This window comes from Lathamus discolor, chromosome 17 (assembly GCF_037157495.1).
Source record: "Lathamus discolor isolate bLatDis1 chromosome 17, bLatDis1.hap1, whole genome shotgun sequence".
Classification (NCBI taxonomy): Eukaryota; Metazoa; Chordata; class Aves; order Psittaciformes; family Psittacidae; genus Lathamus; species Lathamus discolor.
In genome coordinates, this window is record NC_088900.1 from 4882138 (window position 1) to 4903811 (window position 21674).

The 21674-nt window shown below is 44.8% G+C and overlaps 2 protein-coding genes across 6 annotated transcripts in view; one reads left to right on the forward strand and one right to left on the reverse strand.

The window, feature by feature from the left end:
* KCNJ5 (potassium inwardly rectifying channel subfamily J member 5) overlaps positions 1-21649 on the reverse strand; it is a 53586-nt gene extending 31937 nt beyond the window's left edge. For both annotated transcript variants that reach the window (XM_065697339.1, XM_065697338.1), the window contains exons 1-3: positions 21583-21649; positions 21260-21469; positions 8133-8314 (exon numbers count right to left, since the gene is read on the reverse strand). The gene's annotated coding sequence lies outside the window, so the exon portion shown is untranslated. The remainder of the gene's footprint in view (positions 1-8132; positions 8315-21259; positions 21470-21582) is intronic.
* Positions 701-17217, forward strand: KCNJ1 (potassium inwardly rectifying channel subfamily J member 1). Of its 4 annotated transcripts, XM_065697337.1 has the most exons (5): positions 701-854; positions 2618-2688; positions 3114-3188; positions 14466-14587; positions 14684-17217. In XM_065697337.1, the coding sequence occupies exons 4-5, from the start codon at positions 14485-14487 to the stop codon at positions 15598-15600; spliced, it is 1020 nt and encodes a 339-aa protein (XP_065553409.1). In that variant the 5' UTR covers positions 701-854; positions 2618-2688; positions 3114-3188; positions 14466-14484; the 3' UTR covers positions 15601-17217. The 4 variants fall into 4 exon arrangements, with proteins under 4 accessions (XP_065553409.1, XP_065553405.1, XP_065553406.1 ...); XM_065697333.1 differs by having other exon boundaries at positions 14466-17217; XM_065697334.1 differs by lacking the exon at positions 3114-3188 and having other exon boundaries at positions 14466-17217.
* Positions 21650-21674: the final 25 nt, after the last annotated feature.

Genomic DNA, 21674 nt, shown 5'->3' on the forward strand with positions numbered 1-21674 from the left:
ATCTTTAACATACAAATCCTGTTCCCAACTTCCTTGGACACCTAATTTTTGTGTGCCTATAGGTAAGATTCCAGGCTTACATCAGTCAATCCCTTATCACCACGTGCAAAGGCACCCTGCCAAGGGATTGGGAAGTACAAGAGATGCACATTTCTCTAAGCTCCAAGACAACAGCAACACAGGGAGAGTAACAGCAACTTCACAGTAATGAGTTAACTCCTGCGATCAGTCCTCTGCAAATAGTTCAGAGGGACCTTGAGTTCCAGCTCAAAACTGGGAAGGAAAATCAAAGCAGGAATTTGGGCAAGGGCACACATACCTATACAGCACATACCAAATGAATCCAAGACTGAAGGGCTCCACAGAATATGGGAGCTATCAACAGGCATCTGGTTCTTTCCAAAACCACACTGCCCATGCAAAGAAAAGAACCAAAAGTAGCCAAGGCACCTCTGCTGTGCTTGTACTAATGGGATGGGGCAAGAGACTGATGTTGATGACACCAAGAGTAATGTCAGCCTCTTTGGGTAATACTGCATTATATCCCCTTATTCTGGCAGCTCAACACTTCCACTGTGGCGTTTATCCATCCAGCAGCCATTCCTCTGCCTTTCACATACAATATATAAACTGAGCCACAATGTTAATGAGCCATTGCATATAGATGAGCTGGCAACCAGTCCGAGCTGACACAGCCACACATAAAAGCCAAAGAGGGCCTTGGGCTCTCTTCCATTGATACAGAAGCTGTTGGACCACACAGTTGTGGAAATTGGATTGTGTAGGAGACACGAAGCCAGGCAGCTTTCCCCCCGCTTCCCTTCTGCAGTCACCTTTACTGCTTAAGACACAAGGTAAGAGGCTTAGTGCTATACTGTTTTCTTGATACCTGATCGAAAAAACCCTGGTATTCCCAGACAGACCATCCCTTGTATTTTCTTCCACTAAATTGTTACCTAATGACTACAGCAAGGGACCTAAAGAGTCCCTTCTTGTGGAACAGGATGTTTGGATTCAAGTCTGCTTACTCACTGACTTACCTTTCTCTGGGCAACCCTCTTGATAGCTCCCTTCTGCAGTTTCTGCTCCCATAAAACAGGCTACTGAGGCTTAAGAAAACATTGCCAAAGAAAATCTGTGCTCCTGCTGTAGTCACCTCAGATAGAGAAGGCAGAAGGTGGCAGCTCAGATATTACTCTCCTCTGGGAATGACAAGCAGTACTTCTGACGGCAACACCAGGCTGGAGGAGCCTTGAAGGCTATGCAAACAAACTAGGGTGGGATAAGCTGATACACTTTAACAGCGTATTAGCTGTTGTATACTAACTGCCTGTTGTTTTAACCCTGTATTAGGACCAGCCAGCCCATCTTCAGCTGAGAGCTGCTTTATGGCTATGCACGGACAGCTCACGAGAAGCTCATGGTTTTCACAGCCGTACCTTAAGTTCAGTGTGTTTCAGGCTCACAGCCATGAGTGTAGAACTCCCCTGCATTCAGATATATGAAGAAGTTCAGCAACTACAGTACCTAGTTTCTCAAGCTGGGTGTTAAAATAAGTAGCCAACCTTAAATTATACTCCATTTGGGGTGTGAAAATGTGCAGTGCACTGTTCGTTTCCTTCATCTCAGTCAATTACTTCTCTCAACCCATATAAACAGCAGCAGGGAAAAAGAAAGATCTGCATATGTGTTAGCAATAAATTTAAAAATCAGGGCACACCACTGAAGGGTTGACTTGTCAGAAAATGGTAATTAAAAGTGTTCCAGCTGACAGTGCTGCTTTAATGAATTATTAGTAATGCTCTTGGAGAGCATTTGATGACAGACACCGTAAGAGTTCTTACTTAAACCTATTTTCTGCATGATGCAACTTCACTGCACAAGAGAGGGAAAATGTTCATTATAGAATCAAATTATGAAAATGACAATGGTTTGAATGATCAGAATCTTACAGGTACCTCTTCTGTTCTGATTGCTCCTATTACCTGTACCACAGCCTTTTTTCCATAGGTGCTTAACTAGTAACTGCCTCCACTTCCTTAAATTCTGTTGTAGCATCCTAATAAGGTATAGTGCAAAAGAGTTTTGGTCATCAGCTTCTCTTAACAGTATTTTATATATATATATATATATATATATATATATGTAGTACACCGACTGACAGCTCAGTTTAAACACAGATACATCAATGCCCAGCTACACCTAGTCACACATCTAGTCAGACATAGCTTGCTGTTGTGTGTACCAGAACAGTTTGGGCTCCTGGGCAAAGACAGGGCAGCACAAAGGTTTAGGCTAGAGACAGGTGAGCAGAGAGCATGAGATTCTTGAACTGTGCTCTCAGGTCAAAAGTGGACACCATGGAGCTGAGGGGAGCATGTGAGGACTTGGAAATACTGCCCTACTTAGTGGGAGCCATGTGTGGAGTGGGGAAGGATGAGGGCAAAGGGCACTAAGTCTTAATCATGGATTTGTATTTGGGTGTGAAGGAGACGGGCGGTTGAGAGGTGGCAAGAGAGATGCTGGAAAGAGGCTCTCATGCCTCTTTGCTTTGCACTGAGTTCCTTGCCGGTTTCTAGCTCCATCCAGACCTGTGGTTTGTCCTTCACTGTTTCAGGAGCAATGTAACAGCAGCTCTGGGAATTCAGGTTTCCAGCCAGAAGTTCTGTGGACCCACCCCTATAGCTGGTAAGCAGTGATATGATGGGAGGACTGGGTGGCTCTTGAACAGGGGTGGTCATAGTGAAAGTGCTTCTAGCCATGGAGTTCAAAGCAGCCTGCACTTGAAAGCTACTCTTGTGTTTCAAATGTTACCAGCAGCTCACCTTAACACTCAATAACTAGGGTGCATCCTTAAGTGTCTGGGCTACAGTGGGATGAGAGGAGTTTGACATGGGAATGTATGTTCACTTTCCAAACTGTAGCTATGCCAGTTGTCTGTTCCCTCAGCAGCACAATACACCACAGTGCATACTACATACCCCAAGGCTCCATTTCTTGTCCATGAACTAGGACTGTAGTTCACCCTGCATACTGGAGAAGAGGAGCTTTCTAGTTAAGATTCAGAGGGGTTTGTTAGCCCACCTGAATATCTTCATAAGTCTTTTCTACAGAATAGGTCACTTGGACCACATTCAGGCTGTGAGCGGCTGATGAGGTTGCACACTCCGTACTGAGCGCTCACAGAGGTAAGCTGGTTTTATTCCTCTCTTGATTTCACAGTACAGGGGTTTGACATGTGAACATGCTTTTTCTGCAGTATTCCATGCTAAATGCAAAGTAATTTAAGTCAGCTCATAGTTTAATGAACCCCCTCAACTCCCTTTTGTGCTGTAGGGAGAAACATGCACAGAGTAACTGTGGAACAGTAACAAATAGCCCTAGAATTTCTGTCACAAAGAGAAAAGCAAGCAGTAATACAAGTGACACCCACGTAGGATGCAGCTACCTGTGACCCCAATGGCCACCCTCTCTGTGAATGTCTCCCAATATATCAAGAGATGAAACAGGGAAGATGAATTCCTTTCATCTAGAGTTGGAGGTTATGTCTAATCTTGTCAGCCAGGCTGCTCACACAACCTGGTGATGGGCAGGTGGGATGAAGGACAGCTCCTCCAGTCCTCTCTACACTAATCCTTGTATGTCTCAAATGAGCTGCCTGGGCTTTTCTAATATTGAGGCATGAAGCAAGGCGCGAATAAATCCTTCATAGGGTTTAAACCACTTTATCAAGAGTGTAAACATCAAAGTCTGCTGCATAATTGGGTTCTATATGAACTAGAGCAACCAATACAAGACTTTTAAAAGATTATCAATATCTGAGCCAAGAACCTCACTTTTGGAAGTAATTTAGTTCCAGGTTCAAATAAGGCACTTAAACAGAGACTTAACTCAAAACAGAAGTCTTGGTTCCAATAGCTCTTTGTGTAGCTCTAGAAACTGGTAAGTTTGAGGGGAGTAATTGGATGGAAGCAATTCAACTTGAAATGCCAGTTCCTTACAACTGAGAGGGACTCTGAGGCACCTGAGCTACTTAGTGTGGGCACTTCAGTAAGTTCCCTTAGATTGGTGGAGTGAATCAGCACTGTAGAAAATTCCAACATGACTTAAGCTCCTAAATGAATGGAAAAAGGTATAAGATGCCTGTGCACCAGAAAGGAGACAGCAAGCTATTTGTAAAGGGTATCTAAGAGTTCAACATTCCCTTTGCTTTTCTGTCTGGTTTTGCCTGGAACGTGGGGACCTCCTGCAGGAAATGCATTTAATGCTGAACAGTAAGAGGCAGAAAGAGCCACTGAGCCCTTGGTGATAGTGTGATTTAAATACAAAGACTTGCACAGTGTGGGAACTCATAATATATCTCAAATTAAGACTTTGATTTGCAAAAGTATCTGCAAATCAGCTTAACATTTGTCTATCTCAAAGCCATACTATATATTCCCCTTTCCCTCCTTGCTGAGAATATTAAAACATTATGCACACACAAGCTTTTCTTGGATAATAAACAAGTTTCTGCCAAGATAGCAATCGGGCATCTCTCCTTTATAGCCTCCTAAAAACCTTAGCTCTGTTCTAACTACAGCAAGCTGATGCTGTGTTGCCAGTCCACAGCAACATATTCAAGAGGTCTCAAAGCCTTGTGCAATCACTGAATTTATCCCCACAACACCATTTTTCACTTCCACCTTACAAGTAGATGGGGAAGCAGACACAAAGAGAGAACATTTGTCCCACAGTACACAAAAAAACAGTGAAAAACCAGGAACTAAGCTCAGATACTTGGACTCTGGGGAATGCTTTATCCCTTGACCATGTTTCCTAGGTCCTGGAACCAGAAGCCTTCTTATTAGGGCAGATTAGTTAGTTTATGGATCGAGATACAGTACACTCACTACATTTAGTCTTTGCTGCAAAATAGCAAGGACTAGAATGTGCTGAACACTGGTCTCTGACCTCAGTAATAAGTTGATTTAATTGGATTTGATTTTTCAAATGTAACATCTCAAGTCAGCCAGAAACTCTGGAATTAGCATCTCACATCTTAACACAAGAGAGATTTTAAAGTGGCATAAGGAGATGAAGCCCATGCCCAATGAATTTCAAATTACACCAAGGATGAACTCAGCCATATGCATGTCAAACTAAAACTATGCAGGCTCTGAGTGCAGCAAGCAGCAAAGTTATTAATGGCTTACGTTTGCTATTAAGAATGCAAAGTAGCCATTTTACACCCAGTTTGTTCATACATCTCTTCACATCAATGACTCATGTGATGGGTCAATAATTCACTCAATGCATACTGAAAGCCAAGAATATCTTGCAAGTCAATTACACTTAGAGAAATAATTAGGAACACAAAAGTAACTGAAGGATTGGAATAGAAAAAGCTCTGCTGCTGAAACACCGCAGCCCCCAGGGAAAGCAGACTGCTCCTGTCTTTAGATTTGCAGCTGGTGCTCCCCTACATGCCCCTTAGCAGAAAGCAGAAATGAGCCTTAAAAGGGGCAGTTCTGGTATTTCAGGGAATACTCAGGTTCTCAGGTAACTAAAAGCCATTTGCTTCCTGCAGGAGATGTGAAAGTAGGATGCTAAGCAAATACAGCCTGCTCAGATTTGATCCTTAAAATTTGCTCCTGAAATAAGTTTATCTTTCATGGCATTCAGTTACAATGAATCACAGGAACATTTTAACCCTTCTACTAGGCACAAGCAGACCCTAATTCGCCTGCACAGCATTTGCTTCATTAGAGCACTGAATGCCTTTAATACCTTTGAAGAAATCTCTGAAGTCAGGTTTTTTCACAGCCCATGTCTTGGGAACACAAACTGACCTTAAAAACCACAGCAGGGGCTGCAGGCTATGCTATACATGCCTTCAAAAGGCTGTTACCCACAGCAGGATGCAGCAGCCAAGAGAGACTGCAAGGGGACAAGATGTATCTAGACAGCTTGGTTGAACATCATAGAAATCCGGCTTCAGGAATCAGAGACAGGACAAAACCTGCCAATCTAAGTTTGCAGTGCTGCCAGCACTTGTGAGCAGAGCAGTATATGATGACAAGAAATCTTCCAAACTACTGGTGCCTGATGCTCTTATTGTTGAGCCTCAACTGATTAAACATGCAGCATCAGCAAGTGCCAGTCTACCTGGCAGCTGTGACATGACAGACTTAAAGGCCCAGTGAGCAGGCAAGGGAACACAGAAGATCAACAGGTAGCAGATGATGTGCTTAAATAGATGCTCAGCATGTCAGATGGGCAAATACACAGAGGACCTCCTGTGAGCCTGTATTACTCAAAAGGGTACAAGAAAATGCACATCTGTTCAGGAATGCAATGAATTCTTCCCCTTTCTATCAATTCTGTGGTTTCATCATTGGTTTCTTTGCTTTTTAGATGTACAGTAAGAATTAAGAGGTTACATTCTCCCTCCCAGATGCTCTCATTCCCTGTGTTACTAGCTATGATCTACCTTTGATTATGGCCATCAGGGTGGCTCTTTCTACTTCTAAAGTAAAAAGCAAGCTCAAGACAATTAAGTCCCAAATGCCTATTAATGGAGAGAAATCTGGAATGATATTCCTTTCAAACACATCTGCTGGAAAACTTCTGAATGACAGACAGGACAAAGAGGAACCTAACACATGCTCACAAAGCAGATGGGGAGTTAATGTTCCTAAGATGATCCTCAGTAAACCTGATGGCAAACCAATGCCAAATCAATGCAAATAACAGAACCAGTGGACAGACAGACAAGTAGCAAAAGAAGTGACAGTAGGAAAGTGCTCTATAGACTGCATATGCAGGGTTCGCTTCTAAGAGTAGTAGTTACTAAAGGAAGGGGGATGAGACGTGCCAAGACACATCATAGAACTGGCACTGCCACGTTGCATGCCTTTAATCTCTGGCAACAGAGACATGGAAAACTTCTTTACCCACAGCTCAGTGATCTAAACTACCCAAGGAGAGCACTACACACGTACACACACTTCCATCTTGAGAGAAAACCTCCCTCACTTTGTTCTTTGTTTACCTGAAGAAAGCAATAGAATCAAGTATGAAAGATACACACTGTCTCCAGTGTGGAAAAAATAGCAGTAATGTGTATTTATAGCACATATATTCCTCTCACAATCCTACTATCCGAGAAACACTCAGGGTTGGTTCCGTTTGGGAACTCAGCCTCCCAATGGGAGCCTAGCAAAGCAGGGATTTGAATGGGGCTTATCAGGATCACCATGCCAGTCCCACCCACATTGCTATGGGTTGGCTTCTTGGCAACAAACCAGCACAGCATAGTGGGTTTTGCCAGTTTAGAAATCAAAGTCACCTTGATAGCCATAAACGACTGTGATACTGAAATTACAGCCTAATTAAAGATAAGGACTGCAATAGGACAGTGTTCTTAGCATCACATTAAAATATTCCTAAGCTGCTGGTTAAGATAACCACACTGCCTACCTCAGTGCTATAAGCAGATGAAAGACTGCAGCAGAGCAGTGAGACTGTAGCATGCAATTCATACCCTGAGTTCCAAGCACCTTTCTGGAGCACTGACAAGCTATGTACAGCCTGTATCATAAAAACACAATAGCAAAAACTCTTCCTACCGCAGTATCATCCAGGCTCAGTGCTCCTTTCCCTTTTCCTCACCTTCCTCAGGCTCACACTGAGGGAGCATTACGGACCTGACAAAGAGGGCACCAAAGCCTGTCTCTAAGGTGGACTGAGCACAGCAGGGCTAGCAAGGCTGTTGTGGATTGTTCTGAGTATTCTTCTACTGTGTCTGTGCCCTGGAGCTGTGAGCTACTGCAGGAAGACTTCTGTTACAGCAGCATTTGCTCTCTTGCTTTTGTTCCTTTAGCACTGTGCAGAGTACAGAAAGAGCAGTGTCATGCTTTTCTTGTGCACTGAGTAAGCAAGAACCTTTTTCCAACCACACTGAAGCCGTTGCAGCAGTGCTAAGTGTTTTCTGTCAGCAAGTTCCCCCACACCCAGGGCTGGGTCCTTTTCCGGAAGGTAGGAAGATGACCTTTAAGCACCATCAGTTTGAATTTACCAGCACTTCAGAAAGAAGAGCATGTACGAACAAACGCTTTTACACAACCATGTGATGCTGAATACTGAGATACCTGGAGTTCAGACGCTGAAGCAGGGTCAGAACTGTCAGAGCTCCCAGGAGGTTTTGCCTTTGGTGATGGCTGTCTTCTGGCTGGCCTCTGATGCCTGTGTCAGCTGCCTCACAGCCTCCAGGGCTTCTGCAGGAAGCCCTTTTGCCACCACGCACTGATGACTGAGACTTGACATTGCCAACCTGTAGAAACAAACTGTGGGTTAATGATTCAACCCCTTAACTGCAGCAAGGAACAGCAAAGTGAGAGAACATGCTGAATTGGCTCACATGACTCTGCCCATTTTCCCAGTGACTTTTACTGGGGGTGTTCATGCGGCATCACCTCCCCAGCCCACATCTCACTGCGCCACTGTTCTTTGGTGACAGCTTCTGCTTTCGGTCATGCAGGTAGAACTTGGCACAGGCTGCTTCCTCACACATTATTTAGAGTGCAATGCCTTTTTGTGGCACCAGAGAGGTAAAGTAACTAGACAAAACCTGCCTTTAGAAAGTTGGTGGCGAGTTAAATCCCTGATCTTTGTTCCTTTTGCAACCACATCACATACAATTGCACTGCAATGAGAGGCCAAAGCAAAAGAAAACAAAACCAAAAAACCCCAAAGATATCATTTGCTTGAGAAATTTCTCCCAGAAAACCACTTCTTGCTAAAAACTTAATATTTCCAGGGGCAACCCAATTGTCTGAAAACAGGAACAGTTCTGTTGAGAAAGCCTGTAAAGACAGCTTAGCTCCCAGTTCTCTGCTCTCCAGAGGCAAGATCCCCAGCATGACTGCATCTCTGAACATTTGCTTGCATGGGAATTGTCTGTCACTGCACAAAGTGCTATGGGAGCCATAGCATTAGTCTGGCACTGCAAAAACATCAAATAGCGACGCTTTCCTTCATGTGCATGAGGAGATCATTGCTGGAAAGTGCTGGCAAATGGTTTTGTCTGGACAGAGCTGTTTTACAAGTGCCATGTTCTTGTAAGTGGCAGAGAGGGAGTGACTGTGGGCCAGGACTGGCCTCCTGCCTCCATGGTTACTGCTGTAAATTCATCCCAGACTTCGCAGTGTTTGTGTACGAGACCTGTCATTTGCTCCTCAGTCAGCTGAAGCCTTTAGACAATCTCCACCAGTAAATGCAGCCACGGATTCACTTCGTGTAGCACCAATACAATGTTATTCATTGCTAACAATGACAGTAATGCCTTTACTGCTCTACATCCTTCATTTATACACCTGAATTAAGTCTGTTAACCTTTGAAGACCTCAAACACTCTGAAGCTTTCAGAAAACATGACTTGCTTGAGTGTCCACTGCTGCAGTGCCTGTTCTTTCATTTATTCATTTGCCTGTGTTCTCATGAATGAATTAGTTCAAGCCAACTTGGTTGGCAAGGGGAAACTGCAGCCTGTCTTTCCAAATGCCACATGCATGCTTTGTGAGAACCTTCCTGGATGTTTGGTATGGGAAGCAGAACTCCAAGGTGCACCAAGTAGTGCTAGAGTCGCTCAGCAGCGGAATACATTCACCAGCAAGCTCTACAAAGCACACTAAGAAGATAGAGTTTTAAAGCAGAAGGTCAGAAACTCCCCACTAAAGGGTGGCAAGGTATGAACAGCAGCCTTTGGGAAGTGATCCACTGAGTCTATACATCCCATGCATGTCAGAGCATCCCTTAAACAATCAGGGCATGAGGGAAGCAAGGGAGGGGATAGCACATCTTTGTCGTATCACTGCTGGGGTGGGCTGGGACAATCCTGGATCGCTTGAGTTGAAAGACAGCAGGATGAAGCCTCCCCCCTATCTAAAGGGGAAGGTTGGGTACTTAAGAGGACTTCTTCAGTAGGTACTCACAGAAAGCTGGCTGGATCATACCTGTGCTCTTACAGTAAGCAGAGATGAAAGACATCTGCTCTAAAGAGACTCTGCATTCACAGTGGAAGTTACGTCCTAATGCACAACATGCAGGCAGGCACCACTTTGCCTTCCCTCCTGAAAATGGCCATCACTGCCATGGGAAAAGGCACCTGCCAGTAATTCTGCAGAGCAGGAGAGAGGGCAAGGCCAGGGTTAAGATCCTTTGGTGTATCCACCAGAAATTCCATCTGGAGTTTAGGCTGGCAAATCATAGTCGCTTGGGCTGGAGCTGATAAGGCTCTCAGACTAACATACTGAGCTGGATTGCAGGATCCTATTCCCCACACGGAACTGGCATTTCAACTGCATTCAGCACACAGATCTGCTACCAGGAATAAATAATGACAACACTGCCAAGTCCAAGAAGAAAGCTTGCTTGTGTCAGTTTGCCAGGACCTGTCCCTTTGCTAATGTGTCCATCAGGGAAAAAGTAGACATGGAGGATGGGGTAAATCAGATTCTCTTTAGACGTGCCCCTAGGGCTGACTGGCTGCTTTAGGCAAGCTTATATTTTTGCTCTACTTAGAACTGGTTCAACAGAGGGCTTTGACAGTCCTTGATTCTGATATAAGCAGCAAGACAGGGAGATGGGATGACAGGTGTAGCATCCTATCACAAGAGGCACATTCCAGCTCTAGCCGTTGCAGCTAATAAAGGACAAAGGAGCTGTACTCTCCAAAGGGCTCAGTGGTAAAGCAACCAGCAGATAATACACCACGAGACCAAGTGTTACTGTTTGCTTTTCTAATAAAAAAGGGGTTTATAAGATATTAAGAGTTGGATCTTTCACATTCTTTGTTCAGAGAAAGTTCAACAGAAAGAAAAACACAGAAAGATCATCAGGGTTCTGAAAAGACCTGAACAGGACTGAAAAAGAAATAATCCTTTAGCTCTGTATCCCCCTTTCTTCTCCCTAAGCTTCTTAGAACTTCCTCTGAAACCCGAACAAAGATGGATTTCTAACAAAAGCTGTGGGTTCAATGGGCTGCTTTTCATTTCTGCTGTCTCAGTTCTGCCAACTTTGCTCCTCCATCCATTGCTGCAAGGGAAGAAATGTGCATGAAGCCATAGATATGAGAACTTCAGAGAAATAGCAGGAGAACTTTGTTCCGGGCAGGCTCCTGCCAGACATTAAATACCTTCCCTTTCCTTGAGTCACTGATCTCCTTAAGTGCTGCTCGTGGCCGAGATTAAAGCTACTTCCCTGGATTAATGTGCTCTGCCCACAGCACTGCACAAAGGATTTAGCCGAAGAACAATTAAAGAACCACAGAACCATTTAGGTTGGAAAGGACCTTTAAGATCAAGTCCAACCATTCAAGAGCCTGGTCATTATCCCTAGTGTTTCAACCCAAAACAACTGAAAGCAAGTAAAAGCAAAGAGAACCACTCAGTTACATCTCTGAGCTAGCAGAGGAACTCCAGCTGCTACATAGCCATCAGGAATAGTTGTGACTGTCATTACCTACTTGCAGGAATGCAGAGAAAGGGAATGGTAGAAATGCACCTCCAACAGGTGACTTTATGGGCATCTATCAAATATTCTGGTAGGTCAGTTCGGAAAGATCACGAGTTCGAGGACAGCAATCTAGAAGCTTCCGCTTACTCCAGTGATCACTGTGAGTTACGAGGCTGGGACAGGGAAACAGAAACTCCTTGTTTTCCAAGCTAACCTTGACGTGTCACCTTTACTCATTGAGTAGCTTTACTGGCAAATGCCCCATTCATTTGAGAATGAGCAGTGCAGCTTTATAAACATACAATGCCTGGGGACAGCAGCAGCTTCAACTCCTGCAACACAGAATTTCACATGCAAGACAGACATAAATACCATGCTTATTTGGGCCCAAAAGGAAACATACCCTGGTAAATATTAGCTAAGATGTAGCTGGGTTGCCTTCACTGATTTAAACTGAAAGGACTTTAAGTGCTGCATTATACAACTCACTTTATATAATCTCTGGGCAGTCTCTGATCTACTCGTAGCATGCTTAGACAGAATTTTCCTCCTGTTGAAGCACATCAGCACATCAGCACACTTCAGCTGCATGTGGGAGCAAGAAAGATTGGTTGAAAGGAGAATTCCTGTGTCATCCTTCTTGAAGAAGGGTGTAATTCTTCTGCTTCTTTGATCTATTTGGGGGTAGCTTAAGCCAGGCTTGTAAAACAGCCTCTGAAGTGTGCAGTTAAGATTTAAGGAGGCAGGAAAAGAAGGGTAAAGTTGGAGCTGTGTTTCCCAGGTTCCAGTCTGATAACCATGCTGATCAGCATGCTCTCTTATCATCATTGATTTGTACCTCCCAATCCTTGGTATGCATATGCAGGGTTTGATGGACAGGGTGAGGCATCCCAGCATTTCACACAGGATTCTGGTCGGGACTGCGTTCATGTTGTTGCAGGAAAGGACAAAATGCTTGTGACAGCTGTGAAGCCATGTGGCTTTGCACAACAGGAGTGGTAGAAGTTAAATAGTGGAAAACTTCCCTGCATAGTGTGTTGCATGAGAATATTTAACTTGTGCTCAAACTATGCATTAACATGAACATATTAAAAGCACATCAGGAAAATAAAACTTGAGGATTGTTTAGAGAGTGACCTCTTTGCCCCCTTCCTGGGATATGCGCTTAAAGTTTAACCTTTGCCAGCTGCATTCGCAGCCAGTAAATGCAACAGCAAAAGCTTAAAACAGTGAACAGCTACATTACAACAAGAGTGACCTTCATGTTTTTTTCATCCTCATTCTAATGAGCAGAGAAATGTGATTTCAGGCCAAGTACAGAAAAGCAGCAACTGTATGAGACAAAGTCATTCTCAAGGCTGCTGCCACAAACAGGGACATCAAATAAAGAATTTACTTCTGGCTTTACCAAATGTAATTAATTTGTACTTAGACTTCATCACTGATCATTTAATATGCTCCCTTTGCTACCGATTGTCGTATCTAAAGGTATTCTCTGGCTGCTGTTAATGATGTAGCCAACTAAACTAAATCCTTCCATTAGACAATATCAGACAGCTTTTCTAAGTTAATTTAGATGCCTACAGAGTAAAAGGACTTTGCCAAGCAGCAGCTCTCATCCCCATGGTAGCTTTATGAAGGGCAGTGGACCCTCAGAGAGTGCAAATGTTTCCTTTACTGTCAGTCAGGAGTCAGCTGTACAACTGGCACAGGCAGTTATCTAACATTGAAATGGCTCAAGTTAAATGAGACAAATTTCACACTACATAACTCACACCAGTATGTCTAATCCACTACATGCCTGTGGGTTATCCCCATTCTGGAGATAAAAAGTTAGGGCTTAAGGGAGCTAAGCTACTCTGGCCACAGATATTGCAGCACATTACTACCCCTGAAATCAAGTAAAATTAGGGCAGCGCATTTGACAACTATTTGAGCCTAAGCACTTTGCTCCTAGCCAAAAAGGAAGCCTGGGTGGGACAGTGCTATGATGCAGGGTTTTAGGTAAGAGTTGTAGCTTGACTGAAAACATCATTCCTAAGAGCTGTTTCCCAATAAAAGGCTATGTCACCTTCTGTTGGGAAGGGTAATGCAGCTGTAAAGTGACAGTAGCAAACAATTACAAAGCCCCCAGCACCTCCTATTTGAGATGCACTCCTCAAGTCCAGGTCCTTCTGAAGAAAACATCATCCATAGCAGACACAGGTCCCCAAAACAGTCGCATCTCTGCATGTTTGAGGACACTGTATCCTTCGACACCCTAAACCCAGACTATCCTTTGTGTGAGACTATTTTCCATTCAAGTTGTTAATTTCAGGTGTTTTTAAGCAGAAATCTGGTGTCCAAATTGAACCCTAGGTGAACATAGCAGGCAACCTCTAACCTGCCAGTGGATCAGCCTCTCCCAAGGCCTGCATGTTCGAGTCACTCTAACACGGTTGATCCAAATTCGAGTCTGAACACATCTGTAGTATTTTCTCCATCACTGTTTCTTACTGCCTGGCTCTCTTGTTAACATGGCCAAGCATAAAGAACAAAATGAATAGAGACACAGAGCTACCCTTTCCTTTAAGGATGGATTTCTGAATCTGATCCTTTAGTCTTCACATCATATTCTAAAAGGCAGCAAGACCTCCGCAATATCCAGCCGCCCCGCACCAGTTTTCCCAATGTATGTCCATGACAGTTACCTGCTTCTCTGTGCCTCCTCTTACTCAACTAAGCAGAGGACAATATTAACAGTTGACTGAGCAAGGGAGAACGATAACTTTTTGCTGGAATGCTCCTTAGGCAAGAAACTGGTATTTTCCTCATCTACTTATGGGAACTTTTTCCCACCAGCTGAGGGAAAACATGCAAATTCTTTTTCCTAAACAAATGTCTTGGGACATCACCAGACTTTGCATCTTGCCTGCAGGTATCAATGAAACCTGCATTACCCATAACCTTTATTGTTTCTTACTCTCCAGAACACTACCAGCAGAGGGAATGTTCAGCTACCTCCGGAAACGCTTTGCCAGCCACATCAGAGAACAGAGCCGGCGAAGAGCGAGGCTTGTCTCTAAAGATGGAAGGTGTAATATAGAGTTTGGTAATGTAGAACAGTCAAGATTTGTCTTTTTGATTGATATATGGACAACTATCCTGGATCTCAGATGGAGATACAAAATGACTATCTTCATTTCAGCATTCTTAGGCAGCTGGTTTCTGTTTGGTCTCCTCTGGTATGTTGTGGCATACATACACAAAGACCTGCCAGAATTCAACCCTTCCATAAATCACACCCCCTGTGTTGACAATATCAACGGCCTCACTTCAGCGTTCCTGTTCTCCTTGGAGACTCAGGTAACCATCGGTTATGGCTTCAGATGTGTCACAGAACAGTGTGCCACTGCCATTTTCCTGCTCATCTTCCAGTCCATCCTGGGGGTGATCATCAATTCTTTTATGTGTGGTGCCATCCTGGCCAAGATATCGAGGTCTAAAAACCGGGCTAAGACCATCACCTTCAGCAAGAACGCTGTCATCAGCAAACGTGGTGGGAAGCTCTGCCTCCTTATTCGGGTGGCAAACCTCAGGAAGAGCCTGCTGATTGGCAGTCACATCTATGGAAAGCTTCTCAAGACCACCATCACCCCAGAAGGAGAAACAATCATTTTGGACCAGGTCAACATAGAATTTGTAGTTGATGCTGGCAATGAGAATCTCTTCTTCATTTCCCCATTAACTATTTATCATATCATAGATAAAAACAGCCCATTCTTCCATATGGCAGCAGAAACCATTCTACAGCAAGATTTTGAATTGGTAGTGTTTTTAGATGGCACTGTTGAGGCCACGAGCGCTACCTGTCAAGTGAGGACATCCTACATCCCAGAGGAGGTGCTCTGGGGTTACCGCTTTGCTCCCATTGTGTCCAAGACCAAAGAAGGGAAATACAGAGTAGACTTCCAGAATTTCAGCAAGACAGTGGCTGTGGAGACTCCCCACTGCGCCTTCTGTCTCTACAATGAGAAAGAAACTAAAGCCAGAGAGAAGAAAGGTTATGACAATCCTGGGTTTGTCTTGTCGGAAGTTAGTGAAACAAGTGACACTAAAATGTAGTTCCAGATACTCATGGGACAGTATCTTTGTTCATAATGAATTCAATCTTGAGAGGATTAATAACTTAGTAAAACAGAAAAGAACACAGACTTGGTTTTACTCTAAAACAGCATTTATCTTCTCAAAAGCTTCAAATCAAAGAGTAACAGAATACCAGTGATCACCAGAACACTATGTATTTCATAGAATTTCTATTTTTATACCAATGGGACATTTTATGAAGCTGCTATGTTGGAATGCCTAACTCACTTAAGTTCCCAGAGGCAGGCAAGTCTGTTAAAAAGCCTGAAAAGATGGAGAGAAACTTTAGGACATGTTAAAGACATAGCTGTTGGAATAGGAACATGAAAAGGGGAGACAGAAGGCAAAGCTATAGCACCCTATGAGACTTAGGAGCCAAAACCTCAACAGATGTATATTTCTGGTTGCCAAAGTACTCTATGAAAGCAGACTCTCTGGCTCTGGAATACTTGAGCACTTTTGAACACTTTGAAACAATCCCTTCTTTTTTTGAAGGCTGGTACATCTACCAAAATGGAGCATTATGGGATGGTACATGCTGGGGAAGCTTTGGAAGGATGAAGCTTGGGCCATTCTGCTGCATCTAAAACTCTAAACTATGACTTCTCTCCTGTGAAAGCCCTAGATTCCTTTAGGGAAAAATAGCCAAATGGAAGCTGAAAGCGAAAAAACAAGGAGAAGCAGAGACCTGCTATGGGAGAAGAGGAATCTTGGAGCTTATTCCTGTGTCACTTCAGATACTCTTTCTTCACTTCGCCAGGAGCTGGATAACTGTGAAACTGGGAAACACCTGAAGCCAGAAAGAAGGGGAGGTGAAGAACACACTGCTCCACATCTGGCAAGAAAGCATCCACTGGAAGGAGAGAGGAAATTCCCAGCTCTAGATGTATCCACACTGCAAACACAGATTATTTTTTCCTTTGAAGCACAAAGGTCTTGTTAAAACAAAAACCCAGCAATGGAGCCTCCCACCAATGGTGCCTTCACATTTAGTTCCAAACCATCCATCTCACCACAGCAAGATGTGCATCCCTACAGGAAACAAGTCCTGCTCAGTGGCAGCTAAGTCGTGGTGAACACTTTGGGGTACCATTGTTGACATCAAAGTTTCAAATGCAACAAGAAGCTTCAGTAATTTCCTGGTGAACTTCCACTTCCTCGCAGCCTTTTCTCCCCACTCCAACTAGTTCTTCTGCTGAGAGTCCAAGTGGCAGACCAAAGGAAGAGGTTTTGGGGGAACCCTTCCCAATGATGTAATGCAGCTCATCTGCTTTCAACCCTGTGGTGAAATGGAAGTGCCTTTTTAAAAGCTGCTGGACTGAGCAGTTTTATAAGAAGGGGAGAATTGAACAGGTCAAATGATGACAAGACAAAGTTATTTTGCTAACGAACATAATGTGAGTATGGAAATCAAACTCTGGGAACCAAGAGACTTCAGGTCTCAGTCCCAGTGTATTATCAACCTTGTTGGTTCAGAACAAATCACTTTAGTATGCATCTCAGATTTGGTATCTGTAACATGGGACAGAAAGTACTTACACTGTACAGAGAACAACGTTATGAACAATTATGTCACTAAAGCACTTTAAAAGCCAATTCTCAACAGTCTCAGTCTTTCCTCTCTTCCATGTGTCACTGTTACACCCTTCACTTCTATATGAAAAGGTCAGCACAGAGTTCTGTTCTCATCATACATGAGAGTTACTAGAAATGGCTGCACTGTGGCTGGAATTATAGAATGCTTGAACCACCAGCTAACACCTTCAAGGTAATTCACAGATCTTGACCCATGTTTTAAGTGCAGTGGTTTTGCGACCTTGCAAACTAACGCTGTCAACTGGAAAAATACTTTTACAGTCCCAACCACCAGAGCATCTGAGCCCCTGCAACCATCAGTGTTATCTTGGAAGGGCAGTTGTGCCATCCTCCACTCCAAAAGGCACACCAAAGCAGTGCTGAGTGGCTATCTGTAGAAATCTAGGAGGGAGCAGTGAAGTGAAATGAAGTCTCAAGAGCCGCAGGCTTGTCTGAACCAAAAGGCTACTATACTGCTCAGTCCTTCCAGAGCTGCTCTACAGTTCCTTTCTAGGCTTCCTGTACAGTTATCCTGTGAGTGATTTCCCTAGAAAGCAGTACTGTCAGGACTCAAGGATTTCAAGTTACACTTCTTACCCCCCAGAGAAGGGATACACCAAGATGCCCTTAATAGAAGCAGAAAGATAATCTTCACTGTACAGAAAAGCAAGTCAATGGGAATTCCATTTAAAAGGTCAAACCCAGGTATGCAGTGAGGAGACAGGAAAGATTCCCATTTTCTTTAAGAAAAGCTGGTTTGGGATATTTGTGTTAGGTGGAAAAACCAAACAAATCGTACTCCATTGCCTGTCTGAGAGGGGGTGTACACCTCCAGAGTTCAAAGGGTCCCTAAACAACACACTTTCAGGCACTGCCTTTGGAAAGGCACCTCAAAATCCCAAACCTCCAAGTTCTTCATGACACAGCTTGTTAACCTTTTGTCCTGTGTCAGTACAACACAAGCGCATGTCTAGAAGTCCTAAGTGCTACCACAACTCAAGTAGAATATGCTTGATCTCACCGTAAGGATGAGTACCTGCTGCTCACTCTATTGGGACAGTTGCACCTGCCTCAAATGCTGTTGTGCTGCCTACCATAGAGGAATGGTGACGGTATTATTACATGTGTTTTGGCATTACCAGAGGGGGAACTGGCTATTGCATGAGCAGAGAAGATATGAGAGGGACAGATCCAAACCTGACAGGGCCATGGCTGGGAAGATCATACCAGCACCTAACTGGGAATCTCGGAACAAAGCCCTCATCCCTCCCGTCGGCCTCCTGCCGACTGTCACTCCGGGAAATGCCTGCCAGCCCTGCACCAGGCAGGAGATAGAGCTCTGTAGTCAGAGCCCAGCAGCAGGAGAACAATGAGTGGAATTTCCTCTTTCTGTCCAGAGAGGGTTGTTTGTCACCGCAGAGATAAAGGCCCACGGCAGGGAGAAAGGGTTATCGGGAGACATGTGGCACACGGTGCCACTCAGGACAGACTCCATAGGAAATCTATTTTGGGGGCTGTCACCCCTGCTGCCATTAAAAGAAAGTTCAGTTGAGAGGATGAAAATAAACTTAATCTTGCTGAGCAGAAGTGGCTGGAGGGAACCACAGACACGATACTGGCAAACAAAGCCCTTTTCTACATCTCAAGCCTTAGGGTTCTCTTCTCCCTGCCTGTCCGTACTGTCACGGCAGCAATTAGCCCTTTCCGCAGGGAACACGGAGGCCAACAGCCTACCCAATACAAAGCAAAGGACTGAAGAGGAGGTCCTGTCTCTTCTTCAGGAGAAGAAGTCAGACCGTGTACTTACTGCTAGATTAAGGCTGTGGAAGTGTCAGCCAAGCAGCTAGGCTTGGGAATAATGTGTCTGCACTAAACTTAATTTATCTTCTCATTTCACAAACAACATGTTTCTTCTACTGTATTTATTTTAAACATTCATTCAAGCTGTGCATAATATTTCAATCATTTTGAAATGGATTTGCCCTCCTGCTGGCAAATGAATAAGACATCCTGCTGACTGCTGGAGAAAGGGCCATGAATTAAAGTCACTGCTTTTAGTAAGCTGACATGTGCTAGTTAGCTGCCTCCACACTGCCTTTGGTAGTAACTGGTGAAAAGAGACCCCTAAATCCCATTCCTCCTACTGACTTGTATTGTTGGAATGTGGCAGAGCACTGCTAACTAGCGCCCAGCAACAACTGCCTGGATAACTTCTGCATGTACACACTTCCTTGTAAACTCAGCTACTCACCCATAAACAAGTCAGCAGCATGCAAAGCCCTGACAAGTGAGAGCAGCTGAGGTGTCACATCCTCTTTCCTCTCCCCAGGCAGCAAACTGATGTGGTTAGACTCATGCAAATTCAGCTGGGAAGAGCTTTTATTTCCCCTTCCCTTTTATTTTGCCGTCTCCAATTCACCCCCACCTTGAGCTGTCATGGTGCTGGCCCAATTCCTGTTCCCCACACAAGCAAGGAGAAACCACAGCACAAGGAATGTGAGCAGAGCCCCTGCTGCAGCAGGGACAGGGGAAGCTGAGGGGGTTCCTAAACTCTCTGGTCAGTGTGTGCCTACAGCTTCTCACTGGAGCTTGGGGAACCTCCATCACCTGCCCTAAATCACATAGACAATGTCAGTGAGGAAGGCTAAAGGCCTCTCTACTTGGCTGCTAGAATACACACCATGTCCTGTGAGGCCAAGATGACATTCCTGTGGTGGAAGCATCTGCAGGGGAAACTTGGGACTTGAACAAACTCAGTGCTACCCAGGACACAATCTCTCTGCTGCAGGGACGTGGCCAAGCAATGGGAGGCTGGAAACGAGACAAATGGCACTTTGCAATTCGTTTTAGCCACACTTAAGCTTGGGAAGCATTTAAGCCCCTGCTCTCCCAAGTGAGCGCATCCCAAGCGAGCTCTGCAGGGACAAAGTCACAGCATTATTCTATTAGGACAACCCACTCCCGAGGCGGGTTAGGATGCTAGAGACCACGCAGGGGTGCTGTCGGGGGGAATGCGAAGGGGCCCCTACAGTGTCTTCCGCCTTGCTGCCGCTGGATGGCAGCCCTTACCTCCATATGAGCTGCACAGCTCCAGCTCCACGCTCAGCAACCTTTGGCAGGGCGGCGAAGTTAACAGGGCGAGCTATGGCAGTCTTGAAAGCGCAAAGCCAGGATTTACTGGGGCTGTTCCTTGTTTTATAACACAAAGTTTAATGCATTTAGTGACTTGCTTTTGGCATGAGCTCCTCTGGCTGGATATACTTAACCACTTCACAGAAGTGTTGGGAGACTGAAACGTGCTGCAGTGAATTCAGAGGTGATGTGGAAGCAGAGGGTTGGGGGCTGTAAACATCTAAAGCACCCTCAGCAGAGCCTGCAGTTAGGTGGGGAGAGTTAGGAACAGCAAGGCTGGGTCTGGGGAGAGTTGCACTCCGTATGCAACCCTTCTGTAGCTTCAAGCAAGTCATCACTCCCTGCTCTGAGCCTCAGTTTCCCCAGCATTAACCAAAGCAGCCACACAGGCCACCTAGGGAAAGCTGAGAGTTCCAGCTCTGTGTTAGTTTTGCAACAGTGCCCAAAAGCATCTGCTCAGCTGAAGCTCCCCTTGGATTTGGAAGTGTTCCTGGTACATTACCGAGCCTACAGACACTCACACAAAGGATTCACCGCTGTAGACCCATTTTATCACTTGACAGTATCTAGAAGCCCAAATCACATCCATGCCAGGAGCTTTGCCAACAACTCCAAAGACCCTTGATCCCTGCTTCTCCAAAACACCGAGAGGACGGAGCCCAGCCCAGAGCTTTGTGAGGTTCCCACACAGGCAGCTGCAGCACACACACGCCCCACTTTAGCCCCCCTGAAAGCTTCACACCATCCACAGGAGCCTCCAGCCTAACCCTCCACCTCTCACTTGTTTTAGCTTAACGCTATGGTACATCATCCCCACAGGCCTTGGGGGTGGCAGAAAACCTAAGAGTGAGAGGTTCAGGGTATGGCAGGTATCACCTTCCAACAGCCAGAGCACAACCAGCAGCCACACAGAGACACTTAGAAAACCCACCTTGTGCTCCCCAAGGGCTGGAGGAGCTGCTCATCCCCACTTGTGGTGTGACGTGACTACATCAGCCTGTAGCAGAGGAGACACCTTTGGCTTGCACATCAAGCTTTGCAGCAGCAGGGAAGTTAAAGTAGCTCCAGCATCAGACTTTACAGCTCCAGGAGACAGCAAGTTAACAAAAAGCCAAAGTAAATAACAAGTTTGAAGCAGTTCCTGGAAAGGAAGAAGCAAGCTCTTGTGTTGAAATAGCTGCACATCAAATCTCTAGAGGCCCTGGGTCATTCTTCCTCCTTCAGTAATATAACTTGAAATACAAAATAACCTACCTCCATCCTTTCCTGCCTACTCCTAAGCAAGGTGCAGCTAAATCCCCTGCTCTAAAAGAGCCTCCCTTGCCCCAACATCCTTCCTGCTTATC